Raw genomic sequence first — 22998 nt, forward strand, 5'->3', positions numbered from 1 at the left:
GGTACACGCACAGTATCTATGTAGAAATATTTACACACAAATATATGTACACACATTTGTTTTATTCAGTTTGCTTTCCCTAATTTTTTCTTTTTTAGCCTTCACCCCAACAGTGGTTTCTCACTACCAGTGTACAATGACAGGTAAGAGGCGTGGGCTGGCGACGCACCTCACTAACAAGCGTCCCTTTGCTGATTATCCTGCCATTTTAGACATGAATCACAGTTAAGAATGCCAGTTTTATCGTGCAAATCGTTTTCCTCTTGTTTGGATATGTTCCAATGATTGAATAATTGCAGCAGACTTGATTTCATATGCCCTTTCCTTGATAGAACTCTTCAAAACAAACCTTTTCTCTTTTTTTTTTTTTTTTTTTTTTTTTTTTGTGGGGGGTTTTTTTGGGTTTTTTTTTTGTTTGGAAAGGAAGTATCATTTATTCTAAACTGGGTAGATTGTAAGCATCAGTTTTAAAAGCTTGTCATCTTCCATTTCCAGTGGCCTCTGGGGGGTATGTTTTCTTAAAGTGGGAAAGTCTGTATTTGAAGACAGATGACTTCTGTCTAGTAACGTCTCTTCCAGAATCCATGGCATCCTGTTTCAATGTGACAGCCATAGTCAGGGCTGATATGACTTCAAACCATTCTTAACCTCATTTCCAGTTTTAAAAATAGCAGCTAACATCGTATTAACGAGAGCTTTTCTGCTGTCTCAAAAGATAGCTGCCTTCACTTGGTTCCTACTACAGGTCCCGGTGTGCTTCCTGTTTATTCCCTGTTTGAGGGGAGTCAGAGGAAAGGAGGATAGTGAGTCCTAGAACAAGGAAATACACCTTAAAATGCTTTAGAACAAAGCACTGGTTTTCAAAGCGAGATAAAATGAGAATATGTTTTAAGAACCTTTCGTTCAAGTTCTGCATCTTTTCTGGAAACTCCTTCAATCTGTGTTGTTCGGGGCACCAAATTAATCAGCTGCAACAACATACCACATCTTCATTATGCATAGAAGAGGAACCCTCCCCCAGTTCCTTACTTTTAAATATGCAGATTTAAAGAGTAATTTCATACTTATGTTGTCTTTATCAACTGGTACGTTTCTCCCTTGTGGACTGAGATACAGCCAGTTTGTCCTGCCGTGGACATCAGTCTGCTGTAGTTTATATTCCAGGGAATAACAGCTACAAGACTGTGGTCCAAGATGACCAGAGGAACAAAGTTGTGCAGAGAAGGTCGAAGAATCACACAGAGAAGCTGCCAGGCAGGATGCCTCTGTACTGATTAGCTGTACTGATTAATGAATGGCATATTAAATACATATATACAAATGCATGTTTGTATGAATATGCACATTGCATCTTCTGTCCCTGGAGAACTAATCTGTAGTGACCAGTGAAGATAGAAAATGGAGGAACAGACAACACTTCAAATTACTAGAGTCTGCAATGTAGACATTTTTTTTGTTTGAAGTAATGGCATAGGTTCTTTTTTATGTTTTTTTATTATGAAACCATGTGTTTCCTCACAAATTTATCTAAGGAATGAGAAAGGGAGGTACATGGGAGAAATAATGGAGAACTATGTCCGTTTTTTCCTTCTTTCTCTATTGTTCCAATCCATGTGCTCCCTCCCTCTTGTTATCTGAGAGATCCCTTCCCAAACTGAACGTCAAGATGAGCACAAACCCCAAACTCAGTGTCTTGGGTTTATATTGTTATCACAGAGTTAATTTACCTCAGATCTTGTTGCCCACTTGAAGAACTTCAGAAGTGAATCCAGTCTGCAGAAACTGTGATTGGCTTAAAAACTGAAGAGTAAATGCAGTATATTTTCAAGTTTCTCTCCACAGTGCTTGAAGGGTGTTACTTTAATAGATGCTCACATAACAACATGATGCCTGGAGAAAAAAAACTTTAAGAAAACCCCCAAATATCATGAGATTCATTTCGTACTCTTGTAGTATTAACCTCCAGTGTGCTGAGTTCCCCAGTCCAGCTCTAGTTCAGGGTTGTCTGATGTAACTCTGAACGAGCTGCAACCTGGCCAGTTTATTTTCCTTTGGTATTGAATAGTAATAACAAGGGAGGTGCAAATACACAGAGCCCTTCGTTCTAATTAATGTTTGAATTTTTGGGAGGGGAAAAATTGGAATTTGCTGAAGTTTAGCAAAGTAAACAATGACTGAAAAATGGTGACTTTTATAAACTAGAGCCTTCATTGCCTTTTCCTTCAGTCATCCCTATGTCCTGATGAAGTCTCTGAGAAGTGCCAATTTGAGTATTTCACCCAATAAAATAATTTCTTAGATGGAGATTTCACATGCTGACTTGAGTCTCTGGCTATTTTATAGCAGCATTTTAAAAAAGACTAATTTTCACTTCTCTAACACTACTTCCCTGTAATTGTAAATGGTGACCTGTGCATGGTTTGCAAATCTTTGTTTAAGGTAGTTTATATTGGAGTTTTTGGCATGCTTGTGAGTGTTATTAAACCTTTTATTAAACCTCTTTCCTTCTTTGTGTTTTGGTTGTTTTTTGTTGTTGTTTTTAGTTTTTAAACATCAAACCATTCCTAATAAATGGCTCTGCCTTTTCCAAATTTTCAAGAGTAATAAAACCCCAGCATTCCTGTTAAGTTATATAGCTGGAACAGAACATGTTTTAATTTCTGTGTCTGACTTAACTTGTGCTCCTTCTAATGAAAGGCTTCTGCAAGAACATTTTCTGTCTGGTTTGCTCTGTTTGTGGCATTAATTGCACATGATTTTTTGTTTCCTTTCATTTATTTTTTTATTGAACAATATTTGATTCACCCAGAATCCTTAAAAATAATCCAGTCTGTCATGTTTAACTTAGAGTTGCTCTTGTGACATGTTTTGGTCCCCATCTTCTACAGCATTTAAACTATATAATTATATATAGATATATATATATATATAAATATATATGAATAGTCCTGCTGATAAACGTGGAACTATTGCATGCCTAAAGTTAAGTGCACATGTGTTTCCGGGTATGAATTTTGTTGTATTTGACTTAAACAAGGATTTAAACATATCCAAGGGAGTATTTTTTGATTATTATCAGGGTTCACTGACTGACTGTGTTTGGCCATGTTTTAACTGCAGTGAACCCAAACACAGGAATTGACAGCTGCACAAAGCCACTGCTGGTACTAACACGGTGTTACCAATGAATTTATATAAATTCCTAAGGGAGCATTACAAATATCACCAGGGTTGCTGGAGACATCCAATCCAAACCTGTTGGAAGCCAGTGTTCCATCCTCTGTGAGGTGTCCGTATGTGCGTCTCCAAAGGGTCTGTGCGGACGTACAGTGTGTCCAAAGCATTGCAGCTGTGTTATCTCATCAGTCTCAGTCATTCCCTGCCTTTTCTGTTTTCCCGGGTGTGTAGCTTGATGTTGAACCTTGGATAAAGGAAAGGGATTCTGTTATTGTTCCTTAAGCTCCTTGCGTAATCTGTTGTTGAATCAAATAAAGTGAGAGATGGGTGTATTTGTGTAAATAAGAATTCTCTAGTCCTTGAGAATCCAGAAATGAGACCTTTTGTTACTAGAACCTGGAGGGTCTGTAGTAACTATGAATTGAACATTTTTGGGAGGGTAGCTTCTGACAAGCATAGCTATTTCTGAAAATGAAGATCAAAGAGCTATTAAAATTTAATGTATATTATGCAGAATGTGTAAGCCTCCAGCTATATTTTTTTACTATCCTTTTCGTATGTATGATTTATAATTTATTTTCTGTAGCACAGCGCTGCTTCTGCTCCATGCATTCTATGAAAAATAACTCTTAATTGACTTTAATCCTCAGTTTTAGAATAGATTGCTTGCCATCGTATAATTCTTTATTTTTAATACTGAGATGCCTTTGTGACTCACAGTAATTGACCTTGCACAGCAATTTCTGTGCTACATAGGAAGCTGCAGCAGTACTGAGCTGGTCAGCACGTGAGTCTTCACTGTTGTGTTTTTCTGGTGTCAGGTTTACACTGAACACAGCTCTGTGCTGATTTCAAATCTAGTCTCCATATTACTGACCTGACTCATTTCTATTGCACTTTCCTTTGAGCAAAAGAAATCTACTGGAAATGCAATGTTGGTGTTCAAAGAGAATAATGACAGATTTTAGCTCATGAGAAAGGGTAGCTCAATATTTGGAGAGTTTTGTCTGGTTGGTGGAGGGAGGGTGGTGTTTAAACCTACTACTAATTTCATTTTTAGATGACTTTAAATATGTCAGCAAAGTGAATCTCAAAAACTAAAACTTGTCTAATCCTGCATTAATGGTGTAAGGAGGGGCCATTCTATGTAATGGCACATCCTAAGACATGTAGTAACTGTTTAGTGTATTGAATTACTAAATTCTGCTGTTCTCTAAAGATTATCTGTCCATTAAGTTGGGTCCATTTAAATTTATTTAATAACTTGTCAAAGTTCATCAGTGCTGGTTCTGTCATTTAACCTCCTCTGAGCACAAAGAAATGTACTTTTGAGTAAAAGCAAGTTTATTCTTGTGCTGGATTTTCTTTTTTAGTTGAAAGGAGGATTATAAGCCAATAATGGAAAGTTTATTGGCCTAGCTGTTCTTTATAAGTAAAGAAGTACCTTTCTTTTCTTATGTTAGTTGTTCTTTGTTGGAAAATTTGTTGATACCTTTTTGAACCATATTTTTTGAGGAGGGGTAAAAAGCAATTGGTGTCTTGTAGTTGTGCATAAGTTGAATCTAACCTAATGGACAGCACATTGAAAGTTTTGGCTGGAGCAGAATTTTAAATCCTTTTACTAAAGAACTTCCTGAAACTTTCTTTTCATCTGCTTAGGCATTGGAGAGAAGTATTCAACATGGGAGCCGACCAAGAGAGAGTTAGAATTGCTACGACACAACCCCAAGCGGAGAAAAATAACCACAAACTGCACCATAGGTGAGTTCCAGAAATCCTTTCTGGAGCCAAATTGTCGCTGCCTTGTATATTCAAAATTCTGTGTTGTTTTTCCACTGGTAATTGTAGTAGATTTCTCTAAGCTTTGGGATAACAAAATCAGTTTATTTTACACTACCTTTTTCTCACTGTGGAAGGATATCTGCTCTGTCGCTTCAGGTACTGGTGATGATTCAGCTGTGTAACTGCTACAAAACACCATCCTTTTTTTGACAATATGTTTGTAGTGAGAAATCACTGATACTGTCTCAACTCAGCCTTCATCAGAGATCCCATGAAGGGAAATCCTGTAGTTGGTGCATCCTTAACCAAAGCAGTCTATTGGTAAATCTGGTTTAGCAGAAGCAGCACAGTGATGTCTTCCTGCTTCATGTTTTACACTCTAAATGGGACCTCTTCAATTTCATATGAGCTCTGAAAAGCGATTTTCTTTCTCCAGTGGTGTCAAATAGCAGGTTTGAAATGCATCTCAAAGGTTTAATGCTTAAGAGTTCAGTGGTCTGGAGCAAAGAGTTCTCTGAAATGTGCGTAACTGCTTCTGGCTGGCCAGTATTTGGGTAAAGGTGATAAAAATCAACAGTTCTTCCAATTTTTTTCCTGCTGTTTTTAGGTTGGGGTAGTAGGGGGTTAAAATTAGCTCCCTGACAAGCTCTAATTAAGATTATCAGGCATTTTCCTATGCTGTTAAATGCGCAGTAACATTTTAATGGTGAAGGCTGGAAATAATGGTAAATGGTACAAGGTTGTTAATGGTACAGGGTTGGAGGTGTAGCCATAGAGGTTGCAAGTAGGAAACTGTTTGAATTTTTTTCCACAGTTTTAAAGCTATGTAGTGTTTCATGAAACATAATCATGCTTTCAGCACACTTGCATTTGTGAACATACTTTCTAAAGCTTTCTAATGTCATGTTTCTAATACAGTAAGTAATTTAATCCAAAGTATGTGTATATTTATTTGGAAAAAATGGACTGAGAAGCACTGAGTAAGTTGAAAATGTATATAAAATGGTAATTCTAAAGAAAGGACCAATGTATTTGCAGTAGTGGGACAGGGAAGACAGTTGGAAAAACATCTGGGCTTTGGAAACTTCAAGCAGCCTAGGAAAAATTCGCTAAGCAAAGATTGCTTGCATCATGTTCACATTGGGATTTGTGTTCTGAGAAACTCCAGTATATTTTGTAAAGAATGTTACAAATTATTAAAGATCATAGAACTGGGAGGAAGATGTTTGATAGAATTTTGAAGGTTACCGTGACCTTTGTGAAGAATTGAAGCACATTTCTGTGTTTCTCTTCTCAATCAGAAGGAATGCTCTGCTTGCTCTTGGAGGATTTTAAATCTTTCAGGCTGTTTAAAAAGGCCGTGTCTGGTTGCGTGAAATCTCATCCGCGGCTGCCTGGGCGGGGGAGCTCCGGCAACATGGGGACAAGGGAATAACTGATCTCTTCACTTCTGCAGGCCTGCTTTTAAGAGTTTCTCCTACTGAGCCCTGGAGCTGCCTATGTGCTGAGATTTAGAAAGGAAAGAAAAAAAGTCAAAGCACCCAGGAGACATAATGCAGTTTTGGGCTGCAGTTAAAAGCAGAAGACTTGCTTTCTTTCACAAAAATGCATTGGGGGTTTAGCTCAAGGAAGAAAAGACCTGCCATTGTCCTTGAGCCTTTTCTCTCCACCTAACCTGCTGCTAAATATAAATCTGCTTCAGAGTCTTTTTGCCTTCCCTTCCCTCACTTTGACATGTCTGTTTGCAGTTTCAGATCAGTGAAGAGCCTGTTAGCAGACTGAAATGCTGCAGTAGCTGGACATTTTGGTTTCTCTCTTTTTCTAATACTCAATTCTTTTGAGATCAGGTTTTTATCAATCCCACAGCAGATTATTAGAGAATCCAGTTTATCTTCCAAGGTAGGTAAATGGCTCAGAGAATAGGCATGATGTCCAGTTTTATTGGTTCTGGGAATGAAAATGATGCTGATAACCATCTCTGATAGGCACTGCACATCTGTTGAGCACTTCTGTTTACACAAGAGTCTGTTAAAACATAACCAGCTGCCTTTTGTGTATAAAATGCTCTTTTCAAAGCTGTTTTAAGAGGAAGGCCAGGGGCATGTTTGTGGCTTTCTATCCTACCCCCCGAGATCAATGGATGTCACTTGGGAGTGAAGTGTTTCGCTGCTCTGCCATGACCTGGAGTGATTGTTGTGCCTACACCTGTTTCAGCATTTGTGTAAGATAAATGTGTCAGTGTTACAACTAAAATGTGTGGGACAACACTCTGAAACCTGGGCAGGTGTGGCCTTGAAAGGATGTATGTAACTTGTATATGAAGGATTTTGAGCCCTAACAATAAAATACATTAAACTTGATGTTCTTCATATCTAAAGCACACTTAGGTGGTTCAGTACGTTTGTTGCAGTTGCCTGTCACATCTGTATTGCTTGCATGACACTCATTTAGGTGAATGTTTACTCTATGGCTGAACATTCTGGGTACATGAAGGGAATTTTTTTATCCCAGATTTGTTGCAATCTCGTGGTGCTTCTCAAAACAGCTGGATGTGTCTGCTGCTTTTTAAGCTGTTTGAACTTTCGTACAGCTGCAGGATCCTTTGTCTTTGATCAGCACCATGAATTAAAACTGAAGAATACTCAGACATGAGATGAATATCATATAATGGAGACTTGAACTGGTAGTTCACTAGAGGAAATAATGTGAAAAACTCAGCTTTTGGTCTTTCTACTTAAGTGACAATTTGAAACCCATTGAAGAAAGAACTTCTTGTTCGCATCCTCAAAAAATAAGGAAAAAAACTTAACAGAAATCCATAAATTTTGCTTGGTTCTCTTTAAAATGCTGTGTGTTTCCATCTCATAGATACTTTTTCCAGCTAGTAAGAAGATAGTGCAGGTAACTTGACTTGAATCTCTATTTTGCCATTGAGCAAATTGCGCTTGAAATGAGAACTCACACTGGGCGCTGCTGCAGGCTGTGGAAACTGTGCTGATTCCTGCCTTTTGGGATGTACAGGGTTGTTCCCAATGTTGCACATAAGCACCTTCAGAGTGAGTTGGAACACACTGTTAACCAAGTGGAAATGTTGAGTTGTCTTACAGGCAAAAAGCCATGATGAGAAATCCTTGTAGTGTGGATTTTATGTGGGACATTGCATGTTCTGGTGGCCTAACTTGACATTTTGATGGAGCTTCTGTATTTCAGGAGATTCAGGAGGAATGTCACATCCACTCAGACCATAAACGTGCTCTGTGGAAGCAGTGTCAGCTCAAGACATTCTCAGACCTTGTTCCACCTCAGACACTTGCATGCTGATTTTTTTCATTGTGTTGCCACAGCTTTATGCAGGTGAACCAGGTCATTCTGAAGGGATGGTGTATTGTGGGGAATGTAGAAATATCCCAGGTTTTTTTATGTTTCTCTCAGCAGCAGGACTGAGTAGTGTCCTGGACTATTCAATTTGTAGAGTATTTCTATTCATAGAACTGCTCGTCTTGATTTTGGGTTGCAACTGATGTTTCAAGCATCCCATAAACACAAAAATTTTTACATGGAAAAATTAGATAATACTTAACAGCTATTAATTAGATTCTAAAATTGTAAAAGAAAAAGATCTAAAGTTTTCAGTCTCCTCCTGTCTGTAAAGTGGCCTCCCTCTGCAAGGGAGGGAAGGGACAAAGCTCCACGCTCAGAAGCAAATTATTTGTTAGGGGGTTGAGCTAGAAGTGATACAAGTGATCTTTTGGGAACTGTTTTCCGAGCTCATCTTGCTCTGCTGTCATTAATACCCCCAGCAGATCTGTTCTCCTGAGTGTATGAAATATTAGCTTGGGATCAGCTGCTCTCTGATTAGCATATGAAGTGACTTTGTGGCTAAAGATGGGTGTATTAACAATAGGAAGAATTAGACTCCCAATGCACATGGGTAATTAGCAGGAGCCACCCGGGATTCCCATTTCCAGTGTTGCAAAAAGGCAGAGGGGAGACAAACTTTTCCAGGAGACTGAGCAAATCCTCTTCACCTCTTCCCTCTGATGGGATGGAGAGGTGGGAAAACCAAAACTGCCTTGGGAGCAGGTGGGTTTTGCAGCTGCAGTGCTGAGCAACCTGATGAGCCAAAGAGCAGCATGAGAGGAATAAATATTGCAGCAGAACTCCTCTGTGAAGGTGGCAGAGGAAGAGGAACAGTGACCTGGAAAATATTTCTTGTTCTCTAGATAAGCTACCAGGAGCATTTTTGCCTCTCTAACTTGGAAGTGTTGAAGGCTGCATTAAAACTTGGATGTTTTTTGTGAATGTACCAGCATTCAGGTGCACTTTTTCTCATTGGATGGTACTTAAGGTAGCTCGAGTGGAAAAGTGGGATGAAAAATATGGTTTGGTGCAGCACCACATCTTTAGCTGTGGCTTTAAATTTAAATTACTGATTTGTAAGCAGTAATACTTCGGTATTTGAAATCATGACCGCACAAAGTGCACCCTGAATAGAAATCTCTGATTCTTAAATTCTTGTAGATTGCTGTGTGATGAAGGAAAGGAAAACCACCTTTAACACTATGTAGGTGAATGTTTCCTCTGTGACTATTTTTTTATCTAACTTCATTTTTTAAATGGTTATCTGGATGGAAAATTGTTTCTTAAAAGGTTGGATTGGTAAAATCAAAAAATTATACCTTCATGTCAATAGGGAGAGCCTTCTGTTCCTGTTTTACTTTGTCATAAGCTTAGCATGTCTGACCATTGGACCCAGTTGTGTAATACATTTCTTAGGTCTAAAATTGATAAAGCTGATCCTAAAAATAAATTTTAAAAGCCCTTTCCTCACAAAGCTCCCCGGGAATTCTAAGAAAAATTAGAGGGACGTGAATATTTTAAGAATTCTAAAACATAAGCAGTGATTTACTCTCTGAGGTTTCTAGAGCTGTACTTTCAGAAAGTCTTGTTAGACTTCCTAAACGTAGCTCTTCATCAATATAAAATAAAAGCTTTCCTCTGCAAAAGGTTTTTAGAGGAGAAATTCCACATTGGATGCTTCAGTTGCCTTTTTGTGTATTGACTGTCTGGGAATTTGTCACCTGGTTTTCCAAAGCTGGTGCCAGAAAGCAATTTGCATCACTGCAGTAATGTCACTGTGTGTGGTTTATCTGCCCAGCATTTGATTGAGTTATCTGTGATTTAATTGTTCCTGGGTAAGATTAGGAACATCAGAGTTATCAGTGAAGTCCATGCAGTATTTTCCTGCTTGGAGTGAGCAAACTTTTGTTGTAGAAACTTTCGTTAGACAAAAATCAGCCAGCGTGTGAAGAGTTGACTGATGAACAGCACTTCCTCAGAATGCATGTTTGACACCAGGCCAGCTCCAATGAAGAATGAGGGGGGTTCTGATCTTGTTACCTCAATATTTGTTTGAATTTTAGACCCTCTTTTAGGAAGAACTGGAGCTGATGTTACTCAGTGTATGAGTTCATGTTTTCATTTCACGTCATGGTTTTGCAGGGGCATGTTCTTTAATGATCACCAAGAATCAAACTCTAAAATGCATTTCTGGTCAGTTCATTAACTTGGCAGGAAACAGTTGCTTTTTGTTGGTGGTGTTTGTTTTGCAAAGGCAACATTCTTCTGTGTTACTGCACACACAAAGGTTCTGACACGTGAGCAAAGCTGGTGAGAGGAGGGGATGGCACAAGAATGGGTTGTGGGGCTGGAAGAGGAGCATCCTTCCCCTCACAGCCAGCCTCGCTGCATCCGAGCTGGAACTGCGTTTGTCTCCAGCAAAGCCAGCAAAAATTTCCTACTTTTGGATTGTCACCTCAGTAAGGCTTGAAATCAGAGTAAACCAGGATGTCAGTTTTAAACTTTTCAGGCTTTTAGGATCAAGGTGACAAATTCTTTTAGAAGCTGGCATCATTGATAATGTGGCCTGTATTGTTGCATATTTAGCTCAATGTTTTTAAAACAAATACTACGTAATTATGTCAATCCCTTCTTCTAAGAATCTAAAATCAGTTATTTTGTATTTATCAACGTGCTACATTTTAAAAATCACTAAGGCTGAAATCTAGATGACCTTTTTGGCTTATGCCATTTACTGTTTCTGCTGAAGTATTTATGGATAACTTCAAAGTTTATGGCTCTTCCTTTAACAGCCTTTATACACAGTCCCCCTTCCCAAGAGGAGAAAAAACTCTTTGGAAGTAACTAATATGAAATGTTTGCGTGTCTTTTGCTTGATTATTGAAGAATAGTTGAAACTTGCAAGGCATGTATTGCAGCTTGTAAAGATTAGTGAAAGAAGGATTCTGACTTCTTTGACAAAGAACTTTCTCCCCCAAGGGTTTAGTCCTGCTGTCAAGTCAAATGCCCAAACAAGTTGAAGTATAAACCAGTTAACAGCTTTTCTGCAGGGAGTATCAGGAAATAGTAGTGGGATAGCTTGGAAAATAATGTATTCAAGGAAATCATGGCTACTTCTGGCCCTGGTTAGGCCTTGTGGTATTTTTGGGTTGATCTTGCAGTACCATATGGGTTGTTGAAGAAACCACCAGACTAACTTCTGTAGATCAGGAGTATTCTTAGCAGCTCTTACAAATATGATACTTGGAGGTGGTGGGGCTGTTCTTTTTCAATATCTGTGTACAGAATAAATCCTTTGCTTTGATTTCTGTAAAAAAAAAATGCCAAAACAATTTTTTGAGAAGTTCCCTTGAAACTTGAGGGTAGGTTGGCATTGAGAAACTGCTTTTGCAGTGATACATTCAATGTGTTCTGGAGGAGATTCTTGGGTTCAGGGTCTGCTGAAGGTTTAATTTGCATGGCTTTATGTGGAAGAAGTTCAGTTTTAAACAATGCAAGCTGAGTAGAACCTTTTGGTATTGAGGAGTACTGGATTTTCATACAATTTTAGGATTCTTTAAAAAAAGATATATAAACGGTTTTGACTGGTTTGGCTTTTTTCACTTCCCTGTAAAGTTTGTTTTGCATGTTTTGTTAGTGGGGAAATAAGAGCAAAGAGAGACACCAATGTATCACGTGTGTGTAGCTGCAATAGTTTAAAATACTGCAGGTGAAGAAATGTTGACACAAGCATCAAAGCTTGTGAAGCCGGAATTCTGATCTCCAGGGAACTTTACCTCAGCTAAAACTCCTGCAGACTATACACAGTTAGAACTACTTGTATGTGAAATCAGCAGATTGCAGCTGGGGTTGAATTTTTCTGTTACCCTGTCTTGGAAAATTGCCATTCCTATTACTCACATAGAAAATACTTCAGTTTTGTAACTCAAGGTGGCTCTTGGGGATTGGAAGCAAAGGAAGATAACCTGTGTGTGCTTGCACAGTGGGAAATTCCTTAGAAGACAAGGTTCTTGATCCAGGGCTTGGATCATGTTCCAAACTTCTAACTCAAACCTGATTCTCCTGCTCTGGGCTTTTTAGAACTGGTTGTTACTGATCCAGACACATTAGTTTACAGACAGTGTTTCAATTTGATTTTCCTAAACTGTGTTCCGCACTTCTTCAGGTGAAACTTCACCACTTAAATCCAGTTGGATAAAAGCACCAAAAAAAGCCTTTTTTCCCCTTCACAGATGCTGATCTCAAGTGTAAAATGTTTGCTGACTCAATTATTTGTCTTGCCTCTCTCTCTAATGGTAATTTTTTTCCTGTGCTGTGTTTTCTTTACGAAGTTATATAATAACTTCAGTATGCAGTCAGAACAGCAGCCTTTCAATGAAAAATACAGTCAGTGTCAGTGACTTTGTCATCTGTTTGAACGGGTTATTATGGGAATCTGGATTTTCTTACCAAGGAAAAACTGACAGCAATACTTAGCCAAAATCTGATTCTGGCTCTCTAAGCAAGATACCTTATTTAGATAAGGTGGTTTTTGTTTGGTTGTTTCAAACTAAATAAAATGTATCAGGGCAGTTCTTTAAAGTTGTGTTTAAATGGCGTTTAACTGACTTGTAAAAAATAATCACAGCAGTGGGTACTTCCAGGAAAGCAGATGTGCTAAAAATGCTCTGTTCCTGCATCTGTCACAACAAACTGCAGCCCTTGCCCTCCTTTAGCAGCAAACCCTGAGGCTGACAGGTCTGTCACCTGCTCTCCTGACCACACTCTTTTTGTCAGTGATCCTCCAGAACCCAAAGCCCTTCTTGAACTGAGAGTGTATTTTCATTGTACAGTGGTGCAGCCAATGCACAGTTCCTTTCATAAGCTCTAAATCAAGAGCCAGATAAGGAAGTTGAGAATTAGCCCATGTGGCTGCAGTGGTTATAGACAGGTGCCTGTTGCCTTGTCATGGGCAGAGATGTGTCCTTAGCATGAGAAGGTTCATTTTCTTATCTTTAATGAATCACAGAATGGTTTGGGTTGGAAGGGACCTTAAAGCTCATCCAGTTCCACCCCCTGCCATGGGCAGGGACACCTTCCACTATCCCAGGTTGCTCCAAGCCTCGTCCAGTCTGGCCTTGGACACTTCCAGAGATGGGACATCCACAAATTTCTCTGGCCAGCCATCTGAAAGAAACCTTGATTTACCACTGTATTTTCACCTGATTAACTTAGTGTCACCACAGCAAGCGTGGAGTTTTCAACAAGGCCAAATCATCCCCATCTCAGTTTTGTTCTTTTGTGGATTGCTTTTGGATTATATTTACTCTGACCTTCCATTCTGCTCTTTCGTGTCTGCTTCCAGAGTTGGCTTCATGTGGCCAGAAGGTAGATACAGTATATACTGAAAGCAGGAATATGCATAAACAGCATGTGGCATGGTTTGTGTGTTGTGGATTGTTGGACGAGCTCTGTGCCAGTTCATCAACAATAATTTGTGCATATTAATATATTTGGATGCATTTAATTTCATTGGCACTTAGCCTGCTCCTTAAGTTAATAATTTGTGAAATCTGTTTGGAGGAAGGGTAAAAACTTGTAGGCAGCATATGGTGTGATATTGGGGGGAAAGGACGGCTGCGGGTGTGAATTTTATTTTGTCAGTTTGGTGGGAGTACCTCTTGTTCTTTACGGGTGCCATCTGCACAGGGCTCTTGCTGCAAGGCTTGTGCTCTGTGCAGAGCACGCAAGAGCTCGCTGAGCTTTTAACTTTGGCTGCTTTGGGGGAGGGCAAAGAGAATATTTTATTCTGTGCCACCTTTTGAAGTGTTTTATTTTGTGTAAAGGCTTTCTTTTGCCAGAGGAAAACACCTTGAAGGGTATACAGCTTAACTGGCTGTTAAAGGGTGGCATCATAAAGCTCTGGATCGATCATTCAGGCGTTCTCACAAACATAATTCCTGTTCTTTGCCTGCCACTGTTATTTTTTTTGATGTTGGGTGTCTTCTGTGTATTCTCCCTGACCTTCCAGCAATTAAGAGAATAATCATTATTTTCATGATCTGGTTCTTAGGACTTCAGCATCTTGAACTTTACTTAATAAGGCCTGTGAGACAGGGCAGCTCCTAGTTGCTTTGAGAGCTTCTCCATGGCTTTATTCAACTTCTTTAAATTTGTTCAACTCTGTATATCTGCGTGTACAAGGAGCACCACAGTTGAGAGGGCTCTGGCTTCACTAGTAAACTAAGGCATTTTGTGCAGTGCATATACTTAAATGTGACATTTCATGTTGTTTTTTCTGCTTTTCAGGAATAGGTGCCTTTTTGTTTCTGAGGCTCTTGTTGTGACATGCTTCCACATCTCTAGGGGAAGGTGTCCCTGCCCATGGCAGGGGGTTGGAATTAAGAGATCTCTAAGCTCCCTTTGAACCCAAACCATTCCAGGATTCTGTGATTCTGTCTTTCTCCTCCAGCCAGTTGATCTTCATCTGTTACAGGGATCAGATAATGCTTTGATATTTAATAATAGATTTGAGTATGTGGTTACTTCCAGTGACATACATGAAAGATGCTTTCTTCTCTTGTGTGCTCCACATTGTGTATACATTCCCCAATGTTCATTCACTGCTCAGAGATCCTGATGGAGATTGAATCAGGTTGAAGCACAACTGACAAAATTTGTTCAGTGGGTCTTGGTATGCCAGGATAGGAATTCAGAAAATTCAAGTTCTGCTGCAGAACTTAATGTCTTTTTCAGCCTTCCTCATTTCAGCTGAGAGAATCAAACAGAGAAATGGTTGCTGTGGATGATTACATGCTGTGTAGGTTTCTGGGTTTGAGAAGATGCTGCATTGGTTTCTTCCTGACACCTGAGAGAGAAGAACAATTTTGTGATGCAGATGGTCAATAAAAATGCTGAAATACAAAATTACAGATATAAAAACGGACATTTTCCATTATCTGGAAGAAAAAAAAGGCCTTAATTTGCAGGGTGCTCCTGGGTCCTCATCTTGTGAGATGACTTACTAAAAGGCTCCAAACTATTCTTGCACAGTGCAGAGATCCTTTACTTCAACTCCCCTTTTCCTCTCCTCCACATTTATTTTAAACTTAAGCTTGCTGTGGGAGACAGTAAATTTGTATAGATTGGGAAAACCAATGATAACCCAGTATCCTGCACAAGTTGTCTCCTCCCTCATTTTAGGAGCTTTTGTAAAGCTATTGCTGTTTGCAGCATTGTATTTATTCTAATTCAGAAGCTCTAGCACTAGGGGGGCTGATCTGTAGGTTTTATTGTATGTTATATCTTCCATATTAACATTGTTGCAGTTCTTAAACTCTGATTTACTTTGTTTACAAAGATGAGACCAGAACACTTCAGAATACAAGAGCATCAGGGAATATTGCAGGATCTCATAGTTGAAGAGATTGAAGTACAATTCAGAGAAACATTTGTCAGGAATAATACAGGTACTGTTAATTCTGCATTGAGGTAGAGGGATAGATCAGGTGACCTCTCAAGATCTTCTACAGCTGTTTCCTGTGATTTTAGTGGAAGATTAAACGCACTTTTCAGTGGCTTGGTCAAAACCCCTCACTTTATTTTGTTTTGGAAACATGTTTCTTAATTTAAATTCAGAGGGAAGAGAGATTTGCAGTCCCTTGTCTTGCTTGAAACAGCTTCTCTATTTACACTGGCCATATGAAAAACTAACCTTAAGGGGTTTGTTTGTTGATATTGCCATATATTTTAGGAATGCTGACTCATTTTACCAGGCTGAGGGTGCGCACACAGGAGCCAATAGCCACCAAATCAGAAGGAGGAGAACTTAAAGGACATCAAGTGCTCCTGCTCTGTCGGTGTGCTTGGTCTTAATCTGGGCATGCAGCCACTGCAAAGTAGTGACAGGCTGTAACCTCACAGCCCACACTATCCAAGGAGATCACTTGCCTTGTGTGAAGTGCTCTAAGCCTGGAAAAACAGGAATAAAAATATTCCTAACTGAGCAGTCCCCCTCGAGAGAATCAGGAACACAGTGCTTGCACACTGCTGAACACACACAACACCCACAGGGAAATGAAATCACAGGGAGTGTGCCCTAAGGCAGAGAATGGGAACTCCTCTGGGCAGTGGAAAGGCTCCTGTTTTGGCATCATCAGTTTGGGAATTGGCTCAAAGATGTACATGTTGGAAGTAGAGTATAGAGAGTATTTTGTGTGTCTGGCACGCTGTGCACACTCAGGAGTCGTTTCTGGCTCGGAGGTTTCATCTGTGCAATGATAATATAAAATGATACACTTTCTGTGTTGGATCATACTCTTGGTAGCTTGTTTGATGTGTTTGCTCCAAGGATGTCACTTGCCCTTACGTTCTTCCAACAATATGTGTCCAAGTAGGATGTGTGGAAAGGCCAAGCTGTTGCTCTGGGGAAGGATCTGTAGTAAAGCCATCTTTGGTAGTCATTGCTTGAAGATGTCATTTTCCTCCTAAATCTGGCAAAGGGCAACCTTTCTTGAATCTCATCTCCATTTGTTGCTAGTTATTTCTATGTCATTGCTAGAAATTCTTTGTTTAAATAAGCCACAAACACATATCTCCTATGCTGAACCCCGGGTCCAGTGTTGTGTCAATGTTATGCAGTTGATTTTATTTGAAGGTGCAGCACGATACAGGGACTCCTTTGAGCTCCTCCAGAATTGATGTAAAAACTTCTTGATAGCTGCAAACTTAAATTTTTCTTGACACACAGTAGCATGTAGGACACAAAGGAACTGAACCGAAATACCAGACCCAGGCGATCTCTTTGCATTATCCTGTGACTCGTTTTTTGCATTACTAAATGGAGAGAATGATGCATTGAGCCACAAATGCAAAAGCTCATGCACAGAATACCTATGTAGTCTAAAAATAACACTGAGGAGAGTTAGCAGCCCTCATTCCAGCAGCAGCTGTTACCTGTTCTCCATCCTTCCCTGAGTGGCAGCAGGGCAGGTAATTTTGGTTTCCAGAGCCGTGAGGCTGAACAGGGATCCAGGAATGAGGGCTGTGCCTGTTCACTGCCCAGCCTGTGGCTTTTAGACACCTGCCTGCACTGGGAGCTTGTTACAGGAGAGGGGGTGGCTGGTTTAGGGAGGCACTGCTAGTTCCTGCATCCCTCTGTTGTTCTGGCACTGTCCGTGTGTCCTGGCCTGCTGTGAGCTGGGTGAAGCTGCTCAGAGGGTCAGAGACTCACTGCTGCAGGGGGTGAGTTTATCCCTCAGGGTGACACCACTTCTGCAGTTGATGTCAGGTGGGCTGAGCTGTCATGTGGAAATGCCCTCACCTTCCCTCTCCTGCCAGAGCTGGTCTGTGTGGTTTGTACCAGGCTGTAATATCAGTCTGAATGGCTGAGCAGCATCAGGATGAAAAATAGGAAAGGGCATCAAACACCTCTCCTGAGTCAAGGTGCAGTGGGCTGACAGAGCTGCCTTTGGAACCACTCCAACAGCTCGGAGTCCCAAGCTCCCTCATTGCAGTGTTTTCTAACTGAGACAATTATTTTTAATATCTAATTAAATTTTACTTCTTGTGAGCTCAGTCTTTTTTTTATTATAGCTTTGGTAGGTCACAAGAGTTAATTACAGTCCTCATTGTAGTGGCCTGTAACATACTTGAAAATTGTCAGCCTGGCTGTTCCTCCACCAACACTATCTGGTTTTAATTAATTAACTCAACCAGTGGATTCTTCAGTTGTTTCTCCAGTCTCAGATATTAATTCCATACAAATTTTTACTCATGTTCTTGACTTTGCATAATTTCTGTTTAAAATGGGTGCTCAATTCCAGACATCATCCAGCTGAGGTTTACCTGTCACCAGAGCAGAATGACCTCCAGGCCTTCTCATATTCCTGTTAAGTTTCAAAATGCTGTTTGTAGAACTACAGCTCGGGATTAAGTTGTTGAGTCTGAGTTACTGTAGCCATTGCTCCTTGTTTTGTGTTTGTCCAGTTAATTTTTCCTTGTTTTCTACTTCACAATTGTTTTTATTGAATTTAATTGATTTCAGATAGTTTCTCCCCTTTAACAAGTTGCTCTTGAGTTATTGTTTTGTCTTCTAATTACATTTGCACTGTCCTGATATGGGTTGTCCCTTCTCTAAAGTGTGTATTATGTGATGTCACTGAAGCTATTGAATAAAAATAGTGAATGCAATCAATTCCCTGTTAACTAAGAGGGGTGGGGGCAAACTAAATGCTGGAAAAACATTACTGGTGTCTCAGTAAGTGCTGTTGTTTCTGTTGTGGTGTGGATGAATTAGATCCTCTTCATAGATGTGCTAGAAAATATGTTAATCTCTGCTGCTGAACTGCTGCAAATATCACTGTGCATCTGTCCTGGCAATGTAATGTAGGTGGGTTGTTGCCATTTGGAAACTTTTCCTGGGTTTATGGATATTTTAATGGAGAAAAAGAATAAAAACATTGACTTCTGAATGTCAATTGTAACACAACATAAAGAATAAATCTGGAAAGTCTCCTAGGAATGCTGAGGTCACTCCAGAACTGCCCAGTTGCACACAAATATGCCAGAAATTACCCAAAAAAAGACTCAAAGTTGCCCTGTGAGCCTGAATAAAGTACTTGAACATGCTTTTAAGTGATGGATTTGAGTCAAAACACATAAGGTGAGATATTTCTTGCAGGCAGCTAAACTGGGAAATACGAACTGATGTGTTGTTTTGTTTATTTTGAACCACTTAAAATCTAGAAGGTGGGAAATTAACTCTCTCTTAGAGAAGCGAAACTACCCTTGGTCAGGAAAGAGCACCTTAGAAAAGTAAGGACACGCCAGAACACCTTGTTGAGGTGCCAGCGTGCAGTCAGTGCATGGGATACATTCCCCTTTTGGTTTTGGGTTGTCAGTTGCTCAGGTAGAGGGTGAATTGTGTCTGGATCACTCCTTTAAATGCACTGACTAAGCCGGTTTTGCCTCGGGGTAGAGCTGTGTTAGCAGTGAAACAGGTCAGTAATGAGGATGAATTCTACCAACTCTGTACAGCAGTGACACACCAAAACTGAGAACTTTGGGGCTTGATGATTCAGCCTTATAAATAGTCCTTGTCTTCTGGTGCTGCTGATACATCCAAGGAGGAATAATGACTATATTGTTTCTTTCCACAGTTAATGATTTTGCAATACATGTGCCACTCATGGCATATTCTTCTTCCCTCCAGTGTAGCAGCTTCTGTAGTTGGACCCCCAGGTTCTCAACTGGAAACAAACTCATGGACAGTTTCCTTTTGTACACATAAGCAAATTTTTTGCTATTGAGCAATCTGTTGCTTCAATAGCAGTGGAAAAAATGCAGTGATCCAGAATCCTTTTGCTGGAAATGGAAAAGTTAAAGATGGGGTTTCATTTAAAATTCAAATATTTATTTTTCCTATGTTGACTTTGTTTTTTTTTTCATTCCAGAAGGCCTTTTCTGATTTATTTGCCTTTCTGCTGTGTAGGGGTGGCTAAACTTGTAGGTTTTGGTGCAGTGCACAATGCACTGTGTCTAAAATAGTCCTATAATTTATTTTCTCTCTGTCTACAGGAATTGTTCTTCATAGTCTTATCCTGACTGGTTCTGTATTACCAGGGCTTTTAGATGAAGGGTCTGATTTTTATTTGATTTAGTGACAAATGAAAATACTTATAGTTAAAACAGGAAATTTGTATAACAATATTATCTAAATACTATGTCCTCTGTCATTCTCTCAGCCTCACAAAACTCCAGGATTCAACATGGCTTATGAATCTTGATGTGCACACACATATATATGATATTCAATAGGTATTTTTATATAATGGAGTGATATAGTGAAACATTAATGTATAGAATATAATATATATAGAAAAATTGAAAAAATTTATCACAGATCTCTTCCTATAAATTAAGATGTATTGCTCTAGAACTCCCTTCCAACTTGTGATTTAAAAGGCTTAGCTTAAAAGCTGGGTAGAACAGAAGAGTGAGCGAAGCTCTCCAGGTTGTGCTTGTTGGTGATGGAATAGCTCAGGGGGTGGGAGATGGGTGGGTGGTGCTGGTGATACAGCTCAGGGAAGGTGGTTTGTTTCCAAAGGATTTACAGTGATTCAAACTGAGCAGTGACTGACCTGGCAGCCCTGAATAGCTGGAGAAGAGGAGTCGAGTCAGAAAAATAAAAAAGGGGGGGAGCATGAGCATGTTTTCACCTGGTTCAGCAGTAACCCAGCAAGGAAAGATTATTGCCCTGAGTGTTCATCCTCACTACTCTCATCTCTCATGTAATCCCTTGCTTGCTGTTGCTGTCAAAACTACTCTGTTGAAAAAAAGATCTACTGATGAAGCAGTGTGAATCAATGAATCACATATTTTCTTCTTCCTCTTCTTGCCCCACCCCTCCCTACCCAGGATGATTTTTTTTTTTTCAGGGTAGATGTTCTGTTTGCTGGAGGTAGTTAAATTGTTCAGTTAGTTTTTAAGATCAAGTGGTTGAATTTTTTTCATTTAATTTTGCTGTGGCAAAAGTGTCTGTAGCTTTTTCTTAAACAGTTGTCAAAATAATTTAATACCCAAATGTATTATTGGTAAGTTTGTAAAACATGTGCTGTAAAAACCTCTGAAGAAAAAGTTCTAATTCATTTGACTCAGTATTTCTGCTTCTGTAGTTACTGTGGGTTTCAGCCCCTGAGAAAGGATGCTGAAGTGGTGGGGAATAAATTCACCAAAACTGCATGGCTGGGGTTTTTTTGATCACTCATGTGATCACTGGTGTCACAGAATGTCATGAGTTTTCCTGTGTAGACTTGTAATTTCACATATCTGCATACTGCTGCTTTCTGAAATGAGTATGAGTATTTTTGTATTAACATTTCAAAAGGGATTAGCTTTGGAGAATAATTGCTGTCGCTAACCCCATTAGCAAAACTGCTGCTCTTGGCACGCAGGTGAAACAGCAGCTCTGGGTCTGACTGGGCCAGTGTTTGTGGCAGCTCCATTCTGGTCATGTGTGGTATGTTCTGCACCTGAAACTTGAGAGCTGAGTGAGAATTTGGGTGTAGTTTTTGGTGCTGGGAAGTAGGGCAGTCCTCTCTTGAAATACTTTCAGAAAGATGCTCTTAAATGTTGTTGCCAGTTCCTGTTGGATGAACATAGGATGATGACCCAAAATTATTCCAGAAATCTTCACTGCTGTGCTACACTCTTTCTTTCCAAGGGTGATGTTGAACTGTCTTTAAATATTTCAGTGAGCTCTTCCTCAGCTTGCACTGACTTGTGATACTGTCTGATGGAGCTGCAGGGCAGCATCAACACCAGATGGGGGACTGGGGGTAGGGGACAAAGATTGCTCTAAGGTGTTGCCAACCTGTGCTTCATGTGGAAAGGATCTTAGGCTGGCTGTGCTTCGGTGCATCTGAATGATCTCCTGGTTGTCTCACCAAGGTGCATTGTCCAGTGACCACTGCTCTTCCTTCCAGAACCTTCATTCCACTAAATCCCAGGTTTCTGTGTGGGAACATTTGTTCAGACTGGTTTGTTTGCTGTCTTTCCCAGCCCGAAGCCTGGGTTTAGAAGCAAACAGGACTTCCTCCAAGAGGGCAAGATTGGGTTTTCTGTATTTTCTATTCATATGTGGTCCTCTGATTTCCCTGCTTCCCCACCTCTAGTAGCTGTAGAGTTGCATTTCACGGAGAAGTGGAATTTCCTTATCTTGTCTTGGATTTTTCATCTCCCCTGCGTGGGTGGACTGGCAGAACCAGTGTTCTGGATCTCCCTGCATCCCAACAACCGTTGTTGCCCAGTGTTGCAGATCTATTGCTTTGAGCATTGGAAAAACAGAACCCATTCCTGGAAGAAGATGGAAGAACTGAAGCTGACAAAGGTAAGCCAGCCAGAACCCGGTCTTGAGACCAAACATGCAAAGAATTTCCCAGATGGGTTTCCCTGTGCTCAGGGCATTGCAAAAGTGGATTTCTTGCCTTTGCTTATGCCCTGCCTGCACGGCTTTTGGCAGAATGAGAGTAATGTTTGTATTCATGCATGATGATTAAAGGATATTTCTTTTTTTTTAATGATTACGCCATACATGACTATTTTGTCTTGACAGCAACATTAATTTGTTCCAGTTTTTACAATTGTATCAGCAAGGTTCAGAAATAAAACTGCTTTCCTGTGCAGTACATTTCCCACAAGAGCACACATCCATGTGTAGAAAATACTAAGTAGCTCACAGGTTGCCCTTGTTCATTTCAGAAACAATTCATAAGAAACAGAAATAAAGACAATGCTATGAAGCACAGCAGAGGTTTGCAGAGTACCAGAGCTTTATTATTAGTCGAGGTTGGAGCCTCTTGGCAATCCTTAGGCTCTGACACTGTGCTCTGATTAGAGCCTGGTGGAGACCACTGTTGGTGCTCTAGCACAAATAGACTGCTGCATGTGAAGTTTTGGCACATTAGTTTTCTGTTAATTTATGACCCACATGTTGCAATGCTTGACTATTCTAGCAAAACCTTGCCAGGCTTTATTAAAGGGGAGGGAATAGGTGTGGCAGGCACAAAGCTTTTACATTCTCAATATGTTATTGAGCAGAATGCTGTATGGGCTTTAATTTTTAGCTGTTTTTCTTTCCAATAAAACTCATTATTCCCCATAAAAGTTACGCACAAGAGGATGTGTTGTTCTGAGTTCTGT

The 22998-nt window shown here is 39.9% G+C and overlaps 1 protein-coding gene across 5 annotated transcripts in view; it reads left to right on the plus strand.

Moving 5' to 3' along the window:
• The window catches only part of USP22 (ubiquitin specific peptidase 22), a 96520-nt gene that overhangs the window by 45215 nt on the left and 28307 nt on the right, over positions 1-22998 (plus strand). For 4 of the 5 annotated variants that reach the window (XM_032126072.1, XM_032126071.1, XM_032126074.1 and 1 more), the window contains exons 4-5: positions 99-143; positions 4837-4938. In XM_032126072.1, the coding sequence (XP_031981963.1) occupies positions 99-143; positions 4837-4938 (147 nt within the window). The remainder of the gene's footprint in view (positions 1-98; positions 144-4836; positions 4939-22998) is intronic. The other variant, XM_032126076.1, reaches the window with a different exon arrangement.

The sequence above is a fragment of the Corvus moneduloides genome, chromosome 16 (assembly GCF_009650955.1).
Source record: "Corvus moneduloides isolate bCorMon1 chromosome 16, bCorMon1.pri, whole genome shotgun sequence".
NCBI lineage: Eukaryota > Metazoa > Chordata > Aves > Passeriformes > Corvidae > Corvus > Corvus moneduloides.